Raw genomic sequence first — 25,004 nt, forward strand, 5'->3', positions numbered from 1 at the left:
CTTTTTGGTGCAAGAGTCATTGACTAACATTATTATTGGATGTATAAATGAAGTTTTATGTAACAAAGTTCGGGAGGAGCACGTTCAGGTAATCAACCAATCAGTACAAGAGGAAGCCGGTATAAATATAGCCTTCCCTCACCTCTGTCCCATGACAGTTTCACAGCATCCCTCCACCACCCCATCACCTCACTCATGGCTGGTTTTCTATCCCAGTCAAAAGGGGGGAGTACTCTTGGGTTCCAGCACGCCAAATACGCATAAATTACTACATCTGATTTCATGTACGTGTGAACTCGTGAATTAATATTATAAGTGACCTTCATGGGAAAAATACTGAGCAGTTTTCAAAGGCCTCAATATGACTTAAAATGTTTTAAAATAAGATATAACAAGCATTAAAATAAGCTAAAATTCAAACATCTGGAATTCTACAATTTAATCATTTAAATTGCAATTATAATTTAATTGTTTTATTTATTGTAATCTCCTAATTTCAGTGAATCAAAAAGGCCTTTGAATATTTTTGTGGACAGTGAAGGTGTATATCACATATGTCTGTGCAGCTGTTTATTCATTTCATTTAAGGCGGACATCTTTGAATTAAAGATGTTGGAAATTGATTATAAAACAAGTTCATGTGGACAATTAGGGCCAGATTTACTAACAGCTTGCGCCAGCGCAAACCCTAAAAAAAAAAGGTGTTTTACTAAAGACACGCACTGAAAAATTTGTTCTGAAAAGATGTGGAAGCAGTTTTTTTGCTGCTGACCTTATTGCATATGTATTAGTAGGAGTTTCCCTTTCAGACGCAAAATTTATGGGGGGAGAGCATTTAAATTAATCATGCAAGGTGATTTATTAAGGTTTGTGCTAGTCAATTTACTGGTATTTGCGCCATTATTTACCGTCCAAAAAAAGCATGTCTTATACCAGATGCTAATTTGCGCTGCTCTTGGTAGATTGCGTTGGTCATTATGGAAATGATCCGGCTGTGTCCTATAATTTGTGCGCAGAACGTTCCACCCCCATCGGGCGCGTTTATGGGACTGCGCTCTCACGCTAATTTGACCTGTTTAGTAAATCTGGCCATTAGTGTGTGTGTGTGTGTGTTTGATATGTTTAGCCACTTTAAAAGACATAATAGGCAAATCTGGGCACTTCTGCAGCATGAGAAAAGTGAAGTGCGTGTATGGCATTTAACAAGAGTAAAGGGTAATTTGGAACAATGTCCACCCACTTAAATCCAGAAGTATTTGCATATTGGCCTTTAATAACCCAGAGTGAGACACGCTTGCTCATTACAGACATTTACCCAGCGACGCAGCTTAGCCAGTGTACTTTATAACACCCAAAAAATCCGATCAATTAGGCAGTGTGAATATTACGTGCCCTTCGACCGAGGGGAAAACTGACTTCTGGGGCCCTCAATGACAAAATCTCTTGCCATTTCTGTGTGCAAAATGCATCCTACAGTCTGTGAAATGGACTCAGGAGTGTGTCATCTGGGGATATGTGATGGCTAAGGTGTTCTGAGTGGTTATTAGCACATTTCTATGTGACCAATCCCCAGGTTCTGCTCCTTAGATACAGCTTGGGTCCTTTCTTCAGTGAATATCTATATTTGTTCAAATCCCAAAGCGTACGAGCAAAAGTAATAGTGATGCACTCCTAAATATAGACCCACTGTTATTTATCTGCTTCTTCAGAGTCGCTTTTTGAGAATTAAAGATCAACCCAAGTGTAAAGAGACAGAGAGGAAAGATCAAATCCCATAATTCCCCAGAGATAAATCCAAACACAAACAACCTCTTCAACCTGAGAATAAATCTCTTACCCTGTCCCCTTTGATGCCCATATCTCCTTTAAATCCAGGAAATCCATCTTCTCCCTGAGAAAGAAAGAGAAGAAGATTTGACACTGAGAGCATTGCAAACTTCCTTTCGCACATAATGCCCCTTTTTTGACAAATGCGAAGGGAACGATCTCCATGGCAACTGCTATTTCTGCTATTTGCCGGGGCCTGATCTTATTTTCCTGCTGCACTCTCGCAGGATAAAACTTTTTAATGACCAAAGCGAGAAGGTCAAAAATGCATCTTGGAGTATGTTATGGTTTCCATATTCAGAAGCAGAAATGAAACATTAATGACACAGGAGCAGTGCATTAGCCACCGGCACACGCACACACACACAACAGCTCGTATCCATACAGACAGTCACACGAACACACTCTAAAATTACCTTTTCACCCTTGCCTCCTTTCAGCCCGCGGACTCCATCAGCACCCTGCGGATAGAAGGAGCGAAAGAAAAAAAGAACTGAGATCAACAGAGTCCATCTAAACTACAAACATCTGAGAACCCAAACCCCTATGATGGACTCACGGTCTCACGAACGCTGTTCATAAACCATGAAGGTGATAAAAGCTCTGTTCCAAACCCTAACAAGCCGCCTTGTTCTCATCTATCTACATAGGCAGCATCCTAACTGAACTGGAACCTCATAAGTGACGGATTTAGAACGCAAAGTGCATGGGAGATTCCACTCACAACTGATTCCAATAGACTTTTATATAGGTTATAGATAGGCAAACAAGCATCCTAACTGGAATGCAACCTCACAAGTGAATAGGGGCTTTCACACCGGGTAGTTAGAGAAACTAGCAACCAGGGCAGTCCCCTGAGAACTAAATTTTCCCCTAGGGAAATTTTCCTGGTTGCTTTTGGACAACGTCAACAACTGGAGGATGGAGGACGCCGTGATCGGAGCTGTGTTTTTGTCATGTGTCGTGGGTTTTGTGATGACGGAGATGGAATGTAGACATATAAGTTATGCGATTGGAGTCTAATGCAAAAAAGGAGTCTAATGCCTGCTACAGACTTCGATTTCGGCAATCCTATAGACCTTATGTAGCCCCGCCCCTTTTCAGCGCTGAGCTCGTTGTCTTTTGACTTCCGGTCTATATTTTCACAGCGATCTTGTGTATTAATGAATGAACGGCTCGTTTTAAAATCTTCCCAGTCTACTGACATTTGTTAAGACATCTGCTTTAAACATTACAATCCTCATGATAACTTTCGTTAACTTTACATTAAGTAAATCCACTTCAAAAGCTAATTACTCCTGGACAGCAATGCCATAGAAATATACAGAGCGACTGCAAAAAAGGAAGTTCAAAGACAATATTCTAAAGATGGCGGCGCCCTCGTTTCTCTGACCCATGAGGTCTATAAGATCATTACAAATCACACAGTACGACGTGGATCTAATAAACTTGGGTACGACATGTAGTGTGTAGACTGTACAATGATAACACCTATTGAATCGTAGGCTACGATGCAAGTTAGTATAGAAGAATAAAACGTCATCAGTGTGTGCTAGTGGTAAACAAATAGAGCAAGATGAATCGCACTTTGGCAGTTGTGGTTGTTTTGTGCGCTAAAAAAAGAGGAGGAAGCGAAAGAGAGAGAGAGAGAATATGGGCCTGGTCATGGCTAGGGAAAGGAGGCTAACTCCAAATTTGCAAATGGAGCTTGAGGTACTGAAAGTAGGTTTAAGTTTTAGCACCAAGTCACGTTGATCAATACACTTTTTCAAGTTGCATTTTTATTGGCCAGTCAGTAGACGTAGCTAGCAGCAAACACTGTGAGATGCTACATTTCTGAAACGGTCAGAAAATTATCCCAGGCTATCTTTGGTCCTGTGAACCTCTCTCACTGTACGACGTAGGACCACTGTTTAGGAGCCACAACCACAGATATCGCCACGATTGGTCATCTTTTGTCTGGGACAGCCCAAAATCGTACAATATGTGTATGGGGTATAAGAGACGAAATCTCCTATGACAACTTGCAGTGGTACATATCATCGAGACTGAGAAAAGAACACAACACCACAGACATTCGCTTTCATTCGCTTTCTGTTCGTGGAGTAAGTATATGTAAACTTTGTGTTTACACGGCTTTTTAGAAATGGTGGGTTCCGGTTTTTCGGCATGCGTTCAGCCAATCAACGTACTCTTACGTCACGTTGTGCTGGGTTAGAACCTACTCTGAAGTAGGAGCTAATTTTAGTCCTCCCAAAAGGCGTTCCTAGAACTAAAGTCATCCTCAGTTCCTGCGGTGCGAACACACAAAAAGGTGGGTTTTCCGCCAATAGTTATTGGAACTATGAAAACGTTCCTCTGGTGTGAAAGCCCTAATGATTTGGAACACTCAGTTCTGCATTCCCACTGCACAATCGCATTCTCAGATTGCCTTCTCCGCAAAGACTATAAATATAACAGAAATAATGTAATACATTTTTTTAAGAATTTCAGCTTTTTATTGTCTTTGTTACAATCGCAGGACGACTTGAAGCCCTGCAAAAATGTTTTATTCATTTTCATTCAGTAATCATCTATATGAAATATATTTAATAGGTCTCGATGAAAAAAATAGTGTAGTGTCATGTCATTGACTCTGCACTGGCCAAAAAAAGGTATCTTAGAAGTTTTCTTTGATACCTTAAATGGTGTCTACGCAGGCAGTACACTAAGTTTTGGAAGACAAATATAAAATGTTCAGATGATTCTGCCTCAGGAAAGTATCAGAAACATTAGCAGGGTGTTGTTTTTATCAGTAAAAAGCTAGGGGCAAAACTCAGTAGCGAATTGGGTGACATTTCACTGACATCTTCCTACTATAGAACTACACTCATCCCCATACACTGATTGGCTTCATCACTGTCTCCTCTCCACCAGTAAGCTGGTGTGTGGTGGGCGTTCTGGCGCAATATGGCTGCCGTCGCATCATCCAAGTGGATGCTGCACATTGGTTGTGGTTGAGGAGATTCCCCCCTTCCATATGTAAAGCGCTTTGAGGTCTCAGAAAAAGCGCTATATAAATGTAACGAATTATTATTATTATTATTACACTAATATCTACTGACCAATCAGAGATTGTTTTGAGTATTTCAATGACCACTGAGATGCAAGAAACACCTACCTTTACACCTCGAGGCCCAGGATATCCGATTGGCCCTTGAGGACCAGGAGGTCCCTGTAAAGTGCAATCCGTTATGATTGAGTTATTAATAATAAGCTACATTTATGCAAGAGAATTGTCTTTATAAAAACTCATTGGATAGAAGAACGAAGGATAAAAGTGTACCAAGTTTCCTTTCTCTCCTGATGGCCCTTCTTTTCCTGGGTGGCCCTGTGTTTGTGACACAAAGATAAAGAGAATGTATCAGTTATGCTGCAGTAATTGACACTATAAAGCCACTGAATATTTGCCGTGTGGATAGAAAAAGCTTTGAGAACGGATCTGAACAATGTGTGTCTGTGAAGAAAGAATTGCCAGGCAGATCACTGTACTGTAATTATTAATACAATGAAATCTCTCTGATACACGAACAATAGAGCCTGAGATGAACAGATGTGAAGCGCGTGTCTATTTCCCAGACTCACTGGAGGTCCGTCGGCTCCTGGCATTCCCGGTAAGCCTGGTTTTCCATTGGGACCCTGAAGACGGGAAAACCAGCATAAGCACTCACAATCCATTAACACTCAGCACACACTTCCTGTTTCAAATAATCTAGTTCTAAATCAAGGCACACTGCAAACTCTATATAAAGGCACTAATCCATTAACCAGAGAACCATCCTTCCAATCTCACCTTCTCTCCTGGAGGTCCGATCGCTCCCTGAGGACCTGGAAGCCCCTGTGGAAGGAGGACAGGAGTAAAGGTTAATGTGAAGTTGATGAAGGGCGGGTTCTACAGTGTCAAAGTGGGCGTGGCTTGATCAATACCTGAGCTCCGGGGTTGCCTTGTTGTCCAGGAGGACCTGGCTCACCTTGAGGACCCTGATGGGTGGAAAACAGAAGGATAATGAAGTGAATGCGTGTATAAGCGTGTTTGTGTGCGAGAGTGTGTGCGTCTCAGACTTACAATGTTTCCTTTAGGTCCAGGATGTCCATCCATGCCAGTAACACCCTAAAACGGGAAAAGAAGGATCAAAATAAATGAAAACATACTTCATTCTTGCATGTGAAAAAAAAAATATATATATATATATATTTAATCATAAGTGAGTAAGTGTATAAATAACATGACGGTTGATGACTTGATTCAGTTAGAATCTAAATAACTGATTCAGATTAAGATAAAGTATGTACTCACAGGAGGTCCTGGGGCCCCTTGGGGACCTTTGGGGCCCAACAAACCGCGAGGACCCTGAACAAGAGAAAGCAGAGAAACAGAGAGTTGTGTTCAGCAGGAAAAGTCTGATAATAGAGATGACTTGGGTAGCATTCGCCTGGTCATGTGACCTCACCATGCATTTTAAATAAAACAGTTTTTCTATGCAACATATATGACTCTTCATCTCATGTGCTTCATTTTAAACATATTTGCCTGAAGTACAATTTATTTCTGAGGTATAGAAATATTTAATGCGGACTTTAAACGTACTTTAAATACCTTATCGGACATAACTGAGTGTGCTTATGTGTATAGGCAAGAGCGGATAAAGTCGCTCCCAATCTAAATGGTGAATATGGAGCGCACCCTGCTGGACACTGAGTGTTAAACTAGTGGTTAAATGACTAAACCTTTTTCATCTCCACTACACTTCCTCTCTCTGATTGATTATTTCACTTCACATCCATAATGAGCAAAATGCCTCAAAAAAAAATTAGTGACATGCATTTGTGGTTTCACTACACTGGAGGAAACGCTATATTACATAACACTTTACAATAATGATGGATTAGAGAGGATGAGAGTGCATGCTGGGATACTGGAGGAAATATTAACTCACTGGTTCGCCTGGCAGACCCCTGGGTCCGACCTCACCGTCGTCGCCCTGGGATACAGGAAGTTATGTCATCATTATGATCCATTTAGATAAAGAAAAATTGTACAGATGATGAAGGAAATAAGAAGGGATTAATTAAGGAGCTCATACTCTTTCTCCATCCTCTCCTGAAGGCCCAGGCGGCCCCTGAGGTCCCGTCTCACCCTACAACACCAAAGACCACGCATCAGTATTCATATAATTAATTAACCTGCTGTTTACATGATTCCTGTCATTTCTTTTTTTCATGATTACTGCCAAATAAATGATCAAATGGAGATTGAATGTTGACATCAACTGAAATTTTCTTAAGATTGGCCAATTAGAATCATGCATTACAGTGAGCCATTTGATAAAAAATCAACTCTGTTCAACATACTTAAAAATGTTTAATATATGTTCAAATAAAATAAAATAAAATGTATTGGAAAATAAAATAAAAAATAAAATAGCTCTAAAGTGTTCCACCTATTTTAAAATGTTCATACCATGTGACCCTTTTACCGCCAAATAAATCATAAAATGGACATTAAATGTTGAAATCATCTGAAATCATTTTCTTAAGATTGACCAATCATAATCATGTATTCCAGAGAGGAATATTAATATTAAATAATAAAGTAAAAAAAAAAAAAAAAAAAGAAGGTGTTTACCCTGTGACCCTTTTCACCGGGCAAACCAGCGAGACCATCGAATCCTCTGTCACCCTGTGAAGCACACAGACAGGAAAGAGTTCAGAAATGCAGAATTTTTTAACTTTTTTTTAAAATAAGAAATAATCATCAACTGTAATCTGTCTACATGCTATCAAACTGACCCTATTTACTTTTTATTGATCGTATTGTATGTCGTAACTGTATGGTTTGATAAAAGAAGTCTGTCAGTATGTCAATCTTCTTCAGTTTTACCTTTGTTCCCGTCTGCCCAGGCATCCCTCTGGCTCCATCTGAGCCGGGTCGACCCTATGCCACAGAAATCAATAAGTCAATAATAATCACTCAGGCTTCTGCACAGACTCAGTGGTTTTGGACAAAACGCAAACTTACCCTTCTACCAGGCTTTCCAGTAGGGCCTGCGGATCCCAGTGGACCACGAGGACCCTAAAAACACACACACAGGTCTCAGAACAGCTCTATCTTGCATTGAAGCGCCTTTGATTGTCATCTAAATAGATTAGGCACAAATAGCTGAGGATTGTGGGTAATTTGTGATGCCCACCTGAGGTCCTACTTCTCCAGACTCTCCTTTCAGTCCAGGCACACCAGGAGGACCCTGGAAAAATCAAATCAAGCATGAAACAAAATCATACATACTATCATGTTGACAGATGATAATAGAGATATAGTATGCAGACTTACCAGAGGACCAGTGCGGCCCGTCAAACCCATCGGTCCAGTTGGACCCCTCATCGCCAGCTTTATACAAATAAAACAGAGCGATTAGTTTGCTTACAGATGCATGTGTGTGTGATATAATGTGTATTAGTGTGTGTCTTTTACCCTGGCCTGCTGCATGATGGCTTGCATCTGAGCCTCTTGCGCAGAAACAGCAGGACCTTTATGTCCACTGTCCCCTCCTGTACTCATGCGGAACTACAGAGACACAGCGGCACAAAACAATAAGTTAGACATGCCAGCAAAAGTGAAAATAAATGTGTTTCATCTTAACATTGACTGGATGATTCGTTTTGGATGTTCAAAAGTAAGACACCACATCAATCTGTGAGGCTAAGCATGCATACGGAAGATGGAAGTGTTCAGATTTGAATACTAGCGCACGGCATTTTGCATACTGCACAATATTTAAAAAACAACTGCACAAAATTAAATAAAAATAGAATTGTAAAAGCCATAAATTCGACATTATTTTTAAGTTTAATGCTAAATTCAACGAGTGGCATTTAGTTATAGAAATAAATACAGTAAATCTGAATAAAAAAATAAAACAAATAGCTTTTTAAAAATGTTACATATATGTTAAAATAAAATAACGTGTATAAAAATTAAATAGCTTAAAAGTGTTTTTTTTAAATAAAATAAAATAAAACAGTAAAGTACATACTGCAAAAATATAATATAATCAGTATGGAATTCAGACTACAATACTACTTTTAGTATTTATTTATTTTACCATTTAAAATAACTAAGACAGAAATAATGTGACTAGTATGTAGTGTGCTGTTTCATCTGTGTGTGCATGAGTCAAATTGATCAGCGGTGCCATCTGGTGGCTGAACTCAATCACTACACTTCCAAGAGTAAGACTGCTAGCTTTAAAGTGATCCTCATGAGCAGTGCTGTTGGTTGTTTCATGACTCTGTATTGGTTTTCAAGAGCATTTTTTCGGGTTGAGTAGAGGTGTTGTATAGGGTGGGGTTTAATTACAATCAAATGTTGACGGTAAACACATATACACAACATCTTTTTTACTGTGGCGTTCTAGAACATCTGGATTTGTTATGGAAGCATTCCAGAACCCTCTACTGAAAGACATTGTGGAGTCGCTACACGTTCCGGAATAAAAAAAAAAAAAAAACTATATTGGAGTAACAGCTGGGAAAGAGGAAATTTGGAAAAGCTGAGAGTATGTGGAATTTGTGTAATGTGTCACTACGCATTCACCAGCGCTTTTGATTGATAGGGGATCACAGCAGCAAAGGGACGATCGTGTTTCTGAAATCTCTCTGACATAATTATCACTGTTGAACCACTAAATGAAAATCAATCAAGCCAGCGCAAGAACTAACATCTATTAACATTCATTATGACAGGCTACAGGCTAAAACTGATCTCAGTACAGTTAAATGGGGAAAATGTGAAATTTGAATGTGTAGTTTAGTTTTTGTAAATGTGCTCAGAATTACATACAGGCAACATCAGGACAGTCCCTGGAGGTCCTGGAAGACCATCGGCTCCAGGCAGACCAGCGCGACCAGGAAGACCCTGTCAAGAGCAGAGGATTGTGGGTAATGCATAAAACAGCAAGCATATTTAATGTAAAACTAAAAATACATTGAATTATACAGTATGGTGAAATGTCCAAGTCATATTCTTCATATTCATATATATCTTATAAACGTACTTTACAATTTAATGGTAAAACAGGCTTCAATTTATTTTATACTTATATATTTTATATATATATTCACCCTTGTTCACTATTTACCGGACAGAACACAATTTTAAGTGTTGTTGAACAAATGCGTTAGCTTGTTTTTGTTTTCATGGTTCCTTACCCTCTCTCCAGGATCTCCAGAACTACCTGGGGATCCTGTTGAACCTGGAGGGCCGGGGAGACCCTAGAACAACACAAAGGTACTGTCAGAAACACACATAAAGCCACTGCAAACACACAAACACGCATTGGGTGTTGGTCCAGTAAGACTCTAGATCACTGCTGGACTCTTTCCATTACTCAATTTCTCATACTCATGTTGTTATAGTCCCAATAGAGCCATCAATTCCATCAATTCTCCAGCTGAGAGAAGAGTTGCTTTATTAATAAGTAGGTCAAGAATGAAACTGAAGAAACAAAACAGACACACAGCTGTTTAGCATTGTCAGCAATAGTCACTGAGCCTTAACACAGTTCCGGTTTCCCAGTATATAGCTATGGTTTCCAACACTATTTTTATGTTACAATTTACAGTTTCTCTCTGAATTAGTTTTGGGACAAATCCTCTGTATTTGTTAAATACTGCTGTTTATCAGCTATATTTTTCAGTGTTTTATTTTCAGTGTTAATTTTATTTTATTTCAATACTGTTACAGTATTTATAAAAATTTAGAATTTGCTTTTATTTTTATATTTTCATTTTCATTTTAGTTTAGGTTTTTAGCAATTTTGTTATATATATATATATATATATATATATATATATATATATATATATATATATATATTTCTATATATATATATATATATTTCTATATAGCTTTAATTTATTTTTTATGTATTGTTTTAGTTTAGCAATTTTAATACTTCAACTTCATTTATTTTAGTTAGTTGCCAAAGCAACTTTTTTTTTTTTTTTTTTTTTTTAAGTTAAATTTTTTTCATTTAATATTTTTATTAAATTATTTAAATTAAATTATTTTTATTTAAATAAATTAAAATTAAATTAAAAATAAAATAAATTATTATTATTTTATTAAAGCAATTTTGTTGTTTTTGCCATTTTTATTCATATAATTGTTTATATATTTCTATATAGCTTTAACTTATTTTTTATTTCAGTTTTATTTGAAACAATTTTAGTAAGCAACATTTCACATTTTTCAGTTTTTTCCCCAATATTTTTATTTGTATTTTATTTCAATAATAAAAAACATTTTGAATAGTTTTACCTTTAGTTAACTAAAACACTGTTTGTTTTATCACTGTTAAGTATTATAATTTAGTCGTAAAATTTATACAATTAATATTGTTTTATGCCATAAAAATACAATGATCCGGTCTTTAGGAAGAGAGATTATCACCTTAAAAAGCTTCAGCATAATTATCAACCTTAAATAAAGGTAGCTTGACTGTAGTTTAACTGGTTTAAATTATAAGTTGCTTGTAAATTGGCAAGCTGGAGTTTCAAAGTCCTTTACACATATGGAAAAAAAACACAAACACACACACACACACACACACACGCACACACACGCACACAGGTAGACTTACCGTGGGACCCTCTGGACCAGGTGGGCCTTCGACCAGCATTCCCTACAAGAACAGAATAACACAAACACATTCAAATAACAGCATAAACACAACCTTCAACACAAAGATAAGATCTTAAGTGTGAGACCACCACAGCTTCGGTCAAAATCAATCATTTAAAATTACAGTACATTTCTCTTATCCTTTTTTATTTCAAGTCTGTGGGCTGAAACTGTGTGTGTGTGTGTGTGTGTGTGTGTGTGTGTGTGTGTGTGTGTGTGTGTGTGTGTGTGTGTGTGTGTGTGTGTGTGTGTGTGTGTGTGTGTGTGTGTGTGTGTGTGTGTGTGTGTGTGTGTGTGTGTGTGTGTGTGTGTGTGTGTGTGCGTGCGTGCGAGATCTGCACTTGGCCACAGGTCGCTGTACGGATCATAGCAAACAGCATCATCAGGAAGTCTGTTAAAACACTGATGCCTGTCTCTCATGGCCTTGACTGTTTATGAAGCATGTGAGATGATCTTCAAACTGAAACATGACTGAACATTCAGCAGAAAAACTTCTAAAATAAATCCTAAAGTTCCAGATCTAAAATTGGATGTAAGGATTGGATATTGGGACATCTATCAAAGCTATTTTCAAGGCGAGAAACAGATTAAAACAAAGCAAAATATGAAAAGGAAAAGTTTATTTTGAATTATCTTACATTTTTATATTTTCAGTTTTCATTTTAATCTTAGCATTAGTTTTAGTAATTTTGTTGTGCTTTTATCATTTTCATTTAGTTTTTTAATAGCTTCTATATTTCTATATAGCTTTAATTTTTTTTTTTTTTTCAGTTTTAGTTTCAGTCATTTTAGTACTTTTTTCAAGTTTTTTAACTAATATTTATATTTTGTATTTTTCATATAAATCAACCGATAAAAAAAAAAGAGTTCTAGAGGATTTAAAAACATTGTAGTCCATTAAAACATGCCTCAAAATATTGGACTCTAGCATAAGAGGCATAAAGGAGATTTGTTTACAAAATTGTTTACAAAAACTTGTGAGTGACGGAACCGTTATAAAACTGGTTGTTTGATAACCATAAACAGCACACATTTATGCTAATGAACTATATTTGAGAAAGAATTGTATATTGTGATGTTCCACATTCAGGGACGGACTGACAATCTGTGCGTTCTGGAAAAGTCCAGAACGGCCGTCCAACCGAAGGCCGTCGGCACAAAAAAAAAAAAAAAAAAAAAAGTCTAATAAAGCAATATGAACCGTCAACAGCAGGGGCACTAATATGATCACTTATATGCTATTGCTACGTGTAAAAAACAACTGAGGAAGAAGAGTCGGCCTATAGCCACTGACAGAAAATTAGTTTTATAAGGCTGCACTTTTAAATTTGCTTACATTATATTTGAATAGCAGTGGTCTCCAACGTGGTGCCTGTGAGTTGCCCGCTAAACACATTCTATAAATAGCCCTAACTTGCCGTCGGAGTTCCAGACTTCGGAACAAATTGTATAATTTTGCGACCTTTTCAACTAAACGTTTCAATTTGAACTTTTGCCTCTACAAAATTACCCAACTCTTTTTGATTATACGCTGTCATTTGCGTTGCGTATGTGAAACATCAAATGGCAAACGCTCAAAAAGCGGAACAATGATCTGAGCAGCGCATTATTAGCTCGGGCCAAAAAACAGATCGCGGCCAAAGCAGCTGTGCGGGCTGATCTCGATCACGCGAACATTAGGCTATTACACAGAGCTGTGCGATCAACTGAGAACGAAGCATTTAAATTCAGCGCAGAATTCTCTATCTCTATCTCTATTATAAACCCACAAATGACTATGTGATTTAAGCTTGTAAAAAGCCAGATGAAACATCGCTGATATTCTCAACATATTGACGCAAAAAAAAAAAAAAAACAGGCGAAACATTGTTCCGAGAACAAACCAGTTAGAAGACATTTCACACCAAAACTTATGAATTAACTTTAGTAAAACAAACTTTTTTGGCAGAAATGTGCCTGTAGGCCCTATTCATATTAAAAATGCTGTTATTAATATAGTCATGTATTAAATGTAGCCTAATGCAGTAATGTTTTGTTTAGAAGTTATGGCAGTTTATTTATTTATTTTTTTCATTTATATTTATACTAAATGTTTGGGCTAATGTTTTTGATAACACATACAATAGGTTTATAGAAAATCAACAACAAAAAAAATCAATCATGAATATTTTCATACTTTTTCAGGAATTGTTTTTTTTTTTTTTTTACGCTTGTAAGTCTGAACCAGAATATCAAGATATTTTATTATTTCCCATATGATGGTGAAAAGTAAAAAAGCTTCACCATGTTATGTATAATAAATATTGGAGTATAACAAATAAAAATTCCTTCTAGATTATTTTATCCCTTGAGGTATGGCCCTCGCACACAAAAAGGTTGGAGACCCCTGGTATATAACTATATGTTTTATAATTACAAGTTTGTGTAATTTGGGGTTACTGTGACATTTCATTATTTGTATTTTATGGCATTACATTTTTTGTTTTTATTTAAAGGCTGAGGCTTCATTAATAAACACAACCCCAATTATCATCATTGGTTTTGAGATGTTACTTGCTGTGAATACCTTGTCTGATAGGCTACAGTATTGTGGCATATAGTATCAGGACATCCTGGCTATAGTGCAGTGTGCACGTCACACATGGCTAGAGGCGAATGGTCGGATGATGGGCCTATTTGGGAGAAAGTCCAGGGCTGTTTTTTAGCCCCAGTCCGTCCCTGTCCACATTTGTACGTTTCTTTGGATAAACGTGTCTGCTAACTGCATAAATGCTAAAATAAAATATAATTTATTTACAAAAGGGGTCATGACATGAGAAATCAAATTTGCCTTGATCTTTTGACATATAAGAGGTTTTTGTACCATTAAAACATTCTGTAAGTTTCATAGTTTAAACGTCCTCCTCTTTATAAACAAAGCATTTATTTAATCAAGTTCACAAAATGGCTCGTTTGTGGGATTTGTGACGTCACACGGGCAAATACATTTGCATATAACTGCCTCCAGAGAAAGACACTAACGAATAGTTATACATCATCACACCATAGGCCCCGCCCACTGGCATTCAGTCACTTAACGGCCGACACTTGCCTTCAATGGATGTGAGCGTCGCATCAAAAGCAAATAGAGCTCATTATAATAACTGACGCTGTCTACACTGGATACAGTGTACAGATACGCACTCAGTTTCTGACAAACTTCATGCGCTTGAGTCTGCCGACAACAGGACAAATGGAAGAGTAAAAGAACGCTTGCTTTGGACGCGTCCAGTTTAAACAGACTTCAGAGGATCCCAGCGTCAGACACAAGTGGTGTGTTTTAATGGCGTCCCGGATCACGTCGGAAGATTGTATGTTTGTCCGGAGCATTTTATTTTTTAAACGAGGCACAATGTAATTGATGTGGACGTCGAAGATCTCAAAAATGAAGTTTATTACAGCATAGCAGTGGCAAGGTTCACCGGCGTCAGAATGAACCCAGAGCATCCAAATCTTAAACCTTTTATCCTGTTCTTAAAGGGATAGTTCACTTTGAAATTAATTTTTGATATGTTTTAGCTTACCTCAAGGGCATCCAAGATGTAGGTGTCTTTGTTTCCGCAGTAGTTTCAATTTTGATATTTTTAGGTCAAACCGTTCTTGTCTGTCAGTCATATAATGCAGGTCTATGGTCACTGGCTCAAAACACAAGCACAGAGTCCAAATGAAACAATTCCCCATCATAAGTACACATTGATGGCCTAAGACACGAAACGAGCGGTTTGTGTGAGAAAACGAACAGTATTTATATCGTTGTTATCTCTTGAAAACAGCACGCGTCCAAATGATCTGACGGCGCGGGCGGGTATAGATATATACATAGATGTCGCCTTGGCTACGGTTTCGTTCCAATGAACTGCAGTAGCGAAGGCGACATCTAGTGTATACATCTATACCCGCCAGCGGGCGGGTATAGATGTATACACTAGATGTCGCTTGGCTACGGTTTCGTTCCAATGAACTGCAGTAGCCAAGGCGACATCTATGTATATATCTATACCCGCCCGCGCCCTCAGATCATTTGGACGTGTGCTGTGTTCAAGAGATAACAACGATATAAATACTGTTCGTTTTCTCACACAAACCGCTCGTTTCGTGTCTTAGGCCATCAATGTGTACTTATGATGTGGAATTGTTTCATTTGGACGATGGGGAATTGTTTTAATTTGGACTCTGTGCTTGTGTTTTGAGCCAGTGACCATCGACATGCATTATATGACTGACAGACAAGAACGGTTTGACCTAAAAATATCAAAATTGAAACTACTGCGGAAACAAAGACACCTACATCTTGGATGCCCTTGAGGTAAGCTAAAACATATCAAAAATTAATTTCAAAGTGAACTATCCCTTTAATGTAAATTAAGTTGCTCTTGTTGCAACAGCTGTGGTCTGTATGTTAATGAAGTTGTGACACCCCATTGTCTGAGAAGGTTCTCTGTGTCCCACACCCAGTCCCATTCTACAATTGACTACCATTTGTTCAGGATGTGATCAACCCAAATGCTGAAGAAACAATATAACTTGACTTTCTTTCATCTCTATGATAATTAAGCCATTTTGGGGATGAGCTCATTCTAAAATATATTTTGGAGTGGAATCTGGGTCGAGGCAGACTACAATTTCTTACAAATGGAGAGTTAAATATTGTTGCATGCATATGTGTATCATGGCAAATATGCTAGGGAAATTCTTAACTAAAACGAATCAGCTGTAACCAAATATACTGTGATCTGTATCGGGACATTCAAGCTATTTTGTCTGGAAGTCATCAGTCATGATCAATTACTGTTCAAAATGTGCTCGCATGAGTTGTGTCATAACCACAATAGTACAATTATCTCAAGCAAGCCTATGAAGAGTGAATGACTGAGAGGTCCAGAGCCCAAAGCAGAGGATCATTAGATACAGTGTGTAAAGCTCAGGCTCATTTAAGTCAGGGGTTTTACTATTAGATAAAAAAAAGAACAGAAGAAAACTGCATTTGTTTATTGGAACATCTTGGCCTAATCTGGCGCTTTTTAAAGATGTCGTGGGTCTCTTAGCGATGTCCCGAAGGCATCATCCGAGAGTGCTGTCGTGGCACTGGGCATGTTCGCTTTGTTTTGGTGCGTTCCTTACATGCCAAAAAACACAGAGTGGACACAGTTTGTGTGTGTTTGCAGAAACGAGAGAGAATGTGGGCGCTTGCAGAAAGAAGCATATGATTTAAGCATTTTTCTTTCTCTAAAGCACATGGTCATCCTTCATTAAAACCAGCTGTCCTGATCCGTATGCTTTTCCTCGACTCTGAAATAACTCTGATCTTCTCAATGATGTGTTCTTGTCTCTCTGCAACTTCTGAATAGCACATAAACCCAAACGTTGCATGCTCTTTCCCTGATATGACTGCGAAGGTAAGATCCCAGCTGACACAAATATGTTCTAAGAACGTTTTGCTAATGTTCCATTTAAGTTCTAAAAACGTTATTTCTTAATGTTCTCTGAACGTTCAAAAAGTACCGTTGTTTAACTGTTTAAAAAACGTTTTTGCAAACGTTAAGGGAACATTCCATTTTATCACTTTGCAAACAATCTGGGAATGTTACTTTTGAATGTTCTCTAAACATTTTGTAACATTAGGCGAACATCAAATCCACCCAAACGTTTCAAGTAAAAATGTTCCATGAACAATGTATAAATAATGTTTAAGTGCTAAGATTTGAGAATAAAGACCAGATAACTATGAACGAATGTTTTATTAATGTTACTGGGTTACTGGGTGTGTTCATAACTTGCCACAGAGTTAGCTTAAATTCTGAGAAGGTTGCCAGTTAGCTGGGATCTAGCCTCTTTATACACCCTGATGTTCATTCACACTAAATCCAGATGTCTTCTAGCGCTGTGTCCATGCTCTCATGCTGAGAGCGCAGTGACATCTGTTTGAAATCTCACAGCTGTTAGACATCAAGAGCCACGTGAGCAGTGAAGACTGTTTGCAAAGACAGATAATAACGATTCCCATAATGCAAGTATAATTGTCAGGCTTAGCATGGTAAACGCATCTGCAAATCTGAGACTCGGGAGTCTGAAACAGGGGTGAATCGCTCTTTTTAGAAAGCAAATGCAAATCAGGAGTGAATCCAGATTCCTCTGAGACGGACGACTGATTCAGGTTTTTAAGCTGCCCGAATGTTTTATGTACATGTTTTATGTACCTCTGATAACAGATCACTCTAAATTGTAATGCAGACGTGCATTTTCTGTAAAGCTGCTTTGAAACAATATGTAATGTGAGAAGCGCTATACAAATAAATGTGAATTGAAATGTGAATTGAAATGCGACAAGATAAAGCAACAAGAGATGAGATACAGGATATTTTGTTGATTGTTTGGTTTCTATCTCAGTACAATTTTTTTTCCCATAAACTGGTATATTAAACATCAGTCATGTTCAGATTGGCTGTGATTGTGTAATTTTGCTCAGCAGTTTCATATTCAGTGTGGACAGACAAATTGCTCATCGCTGGATTGACTTGTTGCATCGCACCTGATTAGGACACAGTGTTAATCTTTCGCTCCTGGTATACAGTATAACAGTCAAATTTTTATATATACACTACTATTAAAAAGCTTTGGGTCAGTAAAAGAAATTCATATTTTATTCAGGAATGATGGAATAAATTGATTAGAAATTATAGAGACATTCATGATTTGTGACCCTGGATCACAAAACCAGTCACAAGTCGCACGGGTATATTTGTGGCAATAGCCAACAATACATTTACATTTATTCATTTAGCTGACGCTTTTATCCAAAGCGACTTATAATTGCTATATATGTCAGAGGTCGCACGCCTCTGGAGCAACTAGGGGTTAAGTGTCTTGCTCAGGAACACATTGGTGTCTCACAGTGGATTCGAACCCGGGTCTCTCACACCAAAGGCATGTGTCTTATCCATTGCGCCACACCACCAATACATTGTGTGGGTCAAAGTTCATTAGGATATTAAGTAAAAATCATGTTCTATGAAAATATTTAGTCAATTTCCTACCTTAAATATATAAAACATTTATTTTTGTGTGTGAATTGCGAACATAAATAGACAACTTTAAAGGTGATTTTCTCAATGTTTCGAATTTATGCACCCTCATATTCCAGATTTTTAAATAGTCGTATCTCAGCCAAATATGTTCCTATCCTAACAAACCATACATCAACAGAAAGCTTATTTATTCAGCTTTCATATTATGAATACATCTCACTTTCAGAAAATAGACCCATGTGACTGGTTTTGTGGTACAGGGTCACATTTCTGAAGGATAATTTTAAAATTAGAAAAAAACTTCTTCTTTTTTTTAAAACAGTTACTTTAAATTGCGTGTGTAAAATCCAAACTTTCCCCAAATCCCAAAACGTTTTAACGGTAGAGTGAGTGTGTCATACACTGAGTGCCACTTACGGGTTCAATGATCGCAGGCTCTCCTTTCTGGCCTTTCTCTCCTCTCAGTCCATCCACCTTTGGAAACACAAACTCAATTTAATTCAGTGTATATCAGTGTAAACACAATGTGGATTATAACTGGAGTTGCAGGTAATAAATAAAACAAACAGTTCTGAGAACTTGTTATGATAGTTCAACCTCTTGTCATTCAAAACCCATACGAATTTCTTCCATGGAACACAATTCTCCTTTTGTGCTCAATGGAGGAAACAAACAAAATTTTCCCATAAGTTTGGATAGATAACTTAAAAAAAGTGTAACTGGAGATCACCTGTCCATAGAACTCGTCGGTCTCCGCAGGCAACTCTTTGTCGCCTTCAGTGTATAGGTCGCCATCATAATCATACATCTTCTCCAGTTCTGCATCGGTGTAATCTGTGATGGACTCCTCCTTAAACGCGTCAACATCGATGGAATCTGCTTCTCCACCGATTCCTCCCTGTCCTCCCGTGGCAACAGACCCCGCCCCCACACTGGCCCCGGCACTGGCGGATCCGCCCCCAACTGAGCCACTCGAAGAAACAGACCCGCCTCCAACTGATACAGACCCGCCCCCAACAGAAACAGTCCCGCCCCCTGTGGACCCTGAAGAGCTGCTGCTGCCTCCTCCTCCTCCCACGGTATAATCTCCCTCTCCGTATCCGTCTCCATATCCCTCTCCATAGGTCAGATCATCACCCTCACCGTAATGGGTATCATCGTAACCACCATCAACCTGCAAAAACATAAACAGGCCATCAGATATCATAACCCACCAATAACTCTACCACAAATGTTTGTGCACTGTGTACATCTATGGATTTTGACATTTAAATATCTATAAAAGCAAGTCCATCTCAGATGCCGTCCCAAAATCAAAAGGAAAAAAATGATCAGAGGTGATTCTCATTATAGTCTGTAGTAAAGTATTTTCATAGTCCTAAAAATAGGCTTTATTTTCTTTGAACAAAATGTATATATATATATATATATATATATATAATAATTATATTATAAATCTATAGATAGCAATATAAAAAACATTTTATTGATAAATATTACAATTAATAATATATGATAAATTCATAATATACATATATATTATAATTTATAGTATTATTAATATCATAATATCATATATCATATAATATATCATAATTATTTCTAATTTATATTATATATGTTCTCTGTTTATTATAAAATTATAATAATAAATGTATAATATATTATATATAGTTAGTCATATAAAGTATTGATAAAAAAATGTATATAACCTGGACATTGAATGTGAATTTTGCAGTAATTGCAATAATTAGCAAAACTTTCAAAACATATGAAATACATTTAAAACAGAGAAAATTCAGTAAAAATATAGTCAATAAAACCTAAACTCACTGAGGTAGAGGTAGAGGTAGAGCTAGAGCTGGAGCCGGTACTGATCCTAGAACTGGAGCCGGAGCCGGAGCTGGAGCCAGTGCTGATACTGGAACTGCTGGAGCCGGAGCCGGAGCTGGAGCTGGAGCCGGAGCCGATACTGATTCTGGAGCCGGAGCCGGAGCTGGAGCCAGAGCCAGAGCTGGAGCCAGAGCCGATACTGATTCTGGAGCCGGAGCCAGAGCTGGAGGTTCCATTGCTAATGATTGTGACACTACTTCCTCCTCCTCCTGATGACGATGATGATGATGATGTGATGATCCGCCTGTCCAGGTCTACTCCCAATCCCAAATCCACCTCACCCAGTCCAATATCTACTTCTCCTCCAGCACCAGTGCCTGTGCCAGTGACCGTGATGGTTCGGGAGCCATCAGGCCGTGAGGTCGACTCGTCGTAGTATGTGTCATATCCGGTCCCGTACCCATCGTAGCCGTCATACGGGTCCTCACCATTAGTGGTGGTAGAAGTGGAGGATGAAGAGGAAGAGGAGGATGAACTACTGGAGCCTCCTGTTCCACTAGTGATAACTGAGGAAACCACGCGACCGCTATCCGGAACAGACACCTGGTAAACACAGTAAATAGACACTGTTTAAGAAGAGATAGGCTGGGGATTGGCACTGATTTTCTGATTCAGTTTCAAATCCAGTTGATCCCAGTTAGGAATATTTCAGTTTCACTGTGTAGAAATTCTCAGCAAAATAATGCATATTAAATGTGCGAATCGATCTATAGTACAGTAATTTTGAGCAACAGTCCCGCTACATTTGTCATTCATTAAATATCTTTTTTACTTGCAAATATGTCAAATTATGGAACAGAAATGGCCAACAAACACAGTTTAATGATGACTTTGAGAATAAATATTCGATTTTAATTTAGAAAAATCTTTATTTTCGCACAGCCCTAACTGTTATGAAATATTTTCAAAATATTTCATTTTATTTTTTGTTAATTAAAATAAAACAGAAACATTAAATATAGAAATATCAGATTAACAATTAATAAAACTAAAACTGAAATAAATAAATGTATGCTAAACAGAAAAATACAGAAACTAATAAAAATGACAAATTACTACAGCTTAAAATGAAAGCATAAAAAAATATATAATATTATATTTTAATATTTAAAAATTAAAAATATTAAATAATATTAAAATAACACTGACCGTTAGGTCTTCAGTTTCGGTTCCAGTCGTTTCATCAGTTGCCGTTGTCTTTTCCCCGTCCATGTCCTCATAGTAGGGATATTCGTAATAGTAGTTATCATCCTCTGTGTTCTGAAGAAAAATCATTTTAATATTAAGTGTTATGAAATATAACATTTTAAAACACAGTACCACCAGTGTTCCAGAAACGTATAGTTGTACTTATAGAGTACTGATAATTGAGACACTGATAATTGTGTTCTAGAACATGACAGAACACCACAATAGAATTACAGAGTTACTCATATGAATATTCTAGAGTGTGTCAGCGTGCATTTATTCGTTTTTAGCTTTCTTAGTTCTTGTGCAAGTGCATATGGGTAGTTGACTATATTCCATGTACTGTAGTCTCATGGAATGAGATCATTCACGCTGCATGCATAGTAATTATGCTGTTTAAACTGGTTTCAGATGGAATATAGCACATCACACCACATCCTAAGATATAAACCTGCACATGGATCCATTTTGTCAATCTGAGCAATGCAAAAAAACAAACGATTTCTGAGCCTGAGGACACGAACATGATTTCAAAAGCGTCTCTCAAGAGTCTCTCGAGCGTTGACATCCCGTAATTATGGGAGTTATGACACGATGTGAATGCAGCATATGTTATTTGTTCTCCTTGATAAAAAGAGCGCTTATTTTATATTAAAAATATTCAAGTGAGAGCAAATATATGTAAACGTATCTGAATTAAAAAAAACATTGTATATGTTGAATATAAACGTAATATATAAATATATTTAAAAAGCACAATATTTGAAAGTTTATTTTTGATATTTGTTCTTTTATAATTTTTTTCTTTTACTTTTTATTACCTATATATCTACCAATATTTTTTGTATATTTTAAATTAAATAAATATCCATATATGTACAGGTATTTGATTATAAAACATTGAATATTCTAAATATATAACACGTAAATATAAATATATTCAAAAAGCACAATATTGCAGGTGGGACAAATGATTTGATAATTTGTCTTATATTAATTTTACTTAATTTTATTGTACATATATATATACTTATTACTTTATTATATTTATATAAATATTTTACATTATATTTTTAAATAAATAAACATATACAGTATGTATATACATATACTGTATATTTGAAAATAAATCTGAAGTAAAAATAAATACATTTTTCATACTTTCATTCATAAGTTGTGCTCATGGCATGCTAATTAAGCAGCTCAACACTGGTCTGGATTTAATAGATTGAAATTCCCTGAGAAGAAAGAGCAAAGGAAGGAGGGATTCCCTCTGATGGAGTCCAGCGGAAATCCATGTTCTCTCTTATCAAGCGAGAAAGAGAAGAACGTGAGGAATTCCAGCCGCTCGGCGACCTCTCGCTCGGATCCACCGCTCTGCCTCTCTCTCCCTAATTCCCACACATGAGCAACGGATAACTCATCACGTTTTCATCTGTCGGGAGCTTTCGCTGGTATTTCGCTGGCTTTTGAAGGACTGGTCAAAGGTGCGGGGGCTTTTCTTTCATATTGCCCCCTACTAATACCCCACACTCAGATTTACAGCTCCTGACACACACAAACGTGAAAAAGGTGAACGCCGGGTCAGCGGAGGGTCGTTTCCGTGCCAACACACTGACATCAAAGCCCTGAAAGATGTAAGTCATCCGTGGCTGAAAATGCATGATGCACTCACATGTGTGTCATTTCTTTTTACAGACATAACTCAGAGATAACTTTACCATATGTTGGCCACAGCAGTTTTCCGACAGAAAGATATGAAGATTACTCACAGCTGTGGTTTAATTCTCGATTCTTTTTTGCACATTTTTGTTCCTGAATATCCAATGGTAAAGCATCGCGCTTTCAGGGTGCATGCATACCGAATTAGAGAAGGAAAAACATTTTCATCAACCAGCCTGACAAAACTAGAATTAAATATAGTAATATATAACTGTGTGATTCAAGCATCAAATTCACCAGAAACTCCAGCACTACTAACAAAATGTTTACGTTTTCTTAGTCACATAAATGTTTGTTTGTTTGCATTAAACTCAGCATTTCTCACCCGCAATCAATCCCACAATTCCCACTGAGCGCGCCTTTTGCTTGGCTCCCATAGAGAATCAATTGAAAACGGTCGGTCATCTCCGTGTTATTCAGCTTAAACGTTTTCACATGCTAAATCTCTCAATCTTTCATTTAATGCCTTCTCTTCCTCTCTCCATTGCGCTCAGAGGATATTGGCATCTGAGTGAACGCAGATGGACAGAGACCGAGTGAACACTCAATTGACCGCATGAAATATTAAGTGGCCAATTTTTGTTAATACACTCCTAATTGTTGACAAAATAACATTTTGGGGGGATTTTAAATGTGTTATGTCTACCAGAAAGTGGCAAATATGAATTTAGAATTTTATTTTGTGACAAAACAGTGTCTATTATTTTTTTTTATTATTTTTTTTTTACATATTGTTAATACAATATGTCAGCCAAACGGAGCCCAAACGCTCTACAGGCCGAGACCTGCTCGTTTCCTCCCTCTATCACTCTCTCGCTCGTTCTTTCTGTGACTGATGAGGTCATCCGTTCGGTTGGAAAAATAAGTTCTGCGCCGCCTGCAGCTGGGTCTTTTCCGATGGAATGGAAAGAGCTGTAAAGAATTAATATGCCTGAATCGTACACACACAAGTGTGGGCAGGTATTATTACTCCATTTTAATGTGTTTCTCATTCCAAAGACTAAATCAAATTGAACAAGTGTATAAATAGTCAAACAGTGAGTGCTTTGTGCAGTCAGATATGCCAATTGTAACACCAAAACCAGATTTCTACATTGTCTTACAGCAGCACTAATAATAAATCACTTACCATTATAAATTAGGTTCTTAGTGACATTACCGGCTCACCATTATGACCTCCGGTCAAAACACATCTGTTATGAAAGCTGCCATGGCTAGGGATTATTGCTAAGTGCTTTGCTGATGTGATGGCTTTATTTTCACAGGATTAAGATTTAAAAGTGCTTCGGCTGTCCGAACACTCAACAAGAAGTTCATGACATCTTTTGAGCTGATCACGACGAGCTTCGAGAACCTGATCTCTGCCGTCCGTTTTGCTTTGGTTTTGTTCAGACTGGGCTGAACAGAACGGCGAGGATTCTGGGACGTCCTCAGGACGTGTGTCCAACAAAGTATTTTTTCAATTGCGCAGGCGCTGATCGTCTATTTCACGCCGAGCACTTTTGTTTTTATGGACGCAGAGAGTTTTCAACTTTGGGTAGAACGCAGAGCTCATCACTGTCACATGTTACCCAGCCGTCCAATCACAG

At 37.6% G+C, this 25,004-nt stretch overlaps 1 protein-coding gene across 2 annotated transcripts in view; it reads right to left on the bottom strand.

The window, feature by feature from the left end:
- Positions 1–25,004, bottom strand: part of col5a1 (procollagen, type V, alpha 1) — a 102,286-nt gene that overhangs the window by 25,545 nt on the left and 51,737 nt on the right. For both annotated transcript variants that reach the window (XM_084386592.1, XM_084386593.1), the window contains exons 6-29: positions 21,655–21,765; positions 20,446–21,048; positions 19,343–19,786; positions 19,030–19,086; positions 11,508–11,549; positions 10,075–10,137; positions 9,707–9,781; positions 8,339–8,431; positions 8,198–8,254; positions 8,058–8,111; positions 7,886–7,939; positions 7,748–7,801; positions 7,493–7,546; positions 6,951–7,004; positions 6,804–6,848; positions 6,164–6,217; positions 5,933–5,977; positions 5,794–5,847; positions 5,660–5,704; positions 5,452–5,505; positions 5,153–5,197; positions 4,988–5,041; positions 2,244–2,288; positions 1,838–1,891 (exon numbers count right to left, since the gene is read on the bottom strand). In XM_084386592.1, the coding sequence (XP_084242718.1) occupies positions 1,838–1,891; positions 2,244–2,288; positions 4,988–5,041; positions 5,153–5,197; positions 5,452–5,505; positions 5,660–5,704; positions 5,794–5,847; positions 5,933–5,977; positions 6,164–6,217; positions 6,804–6,848; positions 6,951–7,004; positions 7,493–7,546; positions 7,748–7,801; positions 7,886–7,939; positions 8,058–8,111; positions 8,198–8,254; positions 8,339–8,431; positions 9,707–9,781; positions 10,075–10,137; positions 11,508–11,549; positions 19,030–19,086; positions 19,343–19,786; positions 20,446–21,048; positions 21,655–21,765 (2,310 nt within the window). The remainder of the gene's footprint in view (positions 1–1,837; positions 1,892–2,243; positions 2,289–4,987; positions 5,042–5,152; positions 5,198–5,451; positions 5,506–5,659; positions 5,705–5,793; positions 5,848–5,932; positions 5,978–6,163; positions 6,218–6,803; positions 6,849–6,950; positions 7,005–7,492; positions 7,547–7,747; positions 7,802–7,885; positions 7,940–8,057; positions 8,112–8,197; positions 8,255–8,338; positions 8,432–9,706; positions 9,782–10,074; positions 10,138–11,507; positions 11,550–19,029; positions 19,087–19,342; positions 19,787–20,445; positions 21,049–21,654; positions 21,766–25,004) is intronic.

The sequence above is a fragment of the Rutilus rutilus genome (assembly GCF_951802725.1).
Source record: "Rutilus rutilus genome assembly, chromosome: 18".
NCBI classification, from domain to species: Eukaryota; Metazoa; Chordata; class Actinopteri; order Cypriniformes; family Leuciscidae; genus Rutilus; species Rutilus rutilus.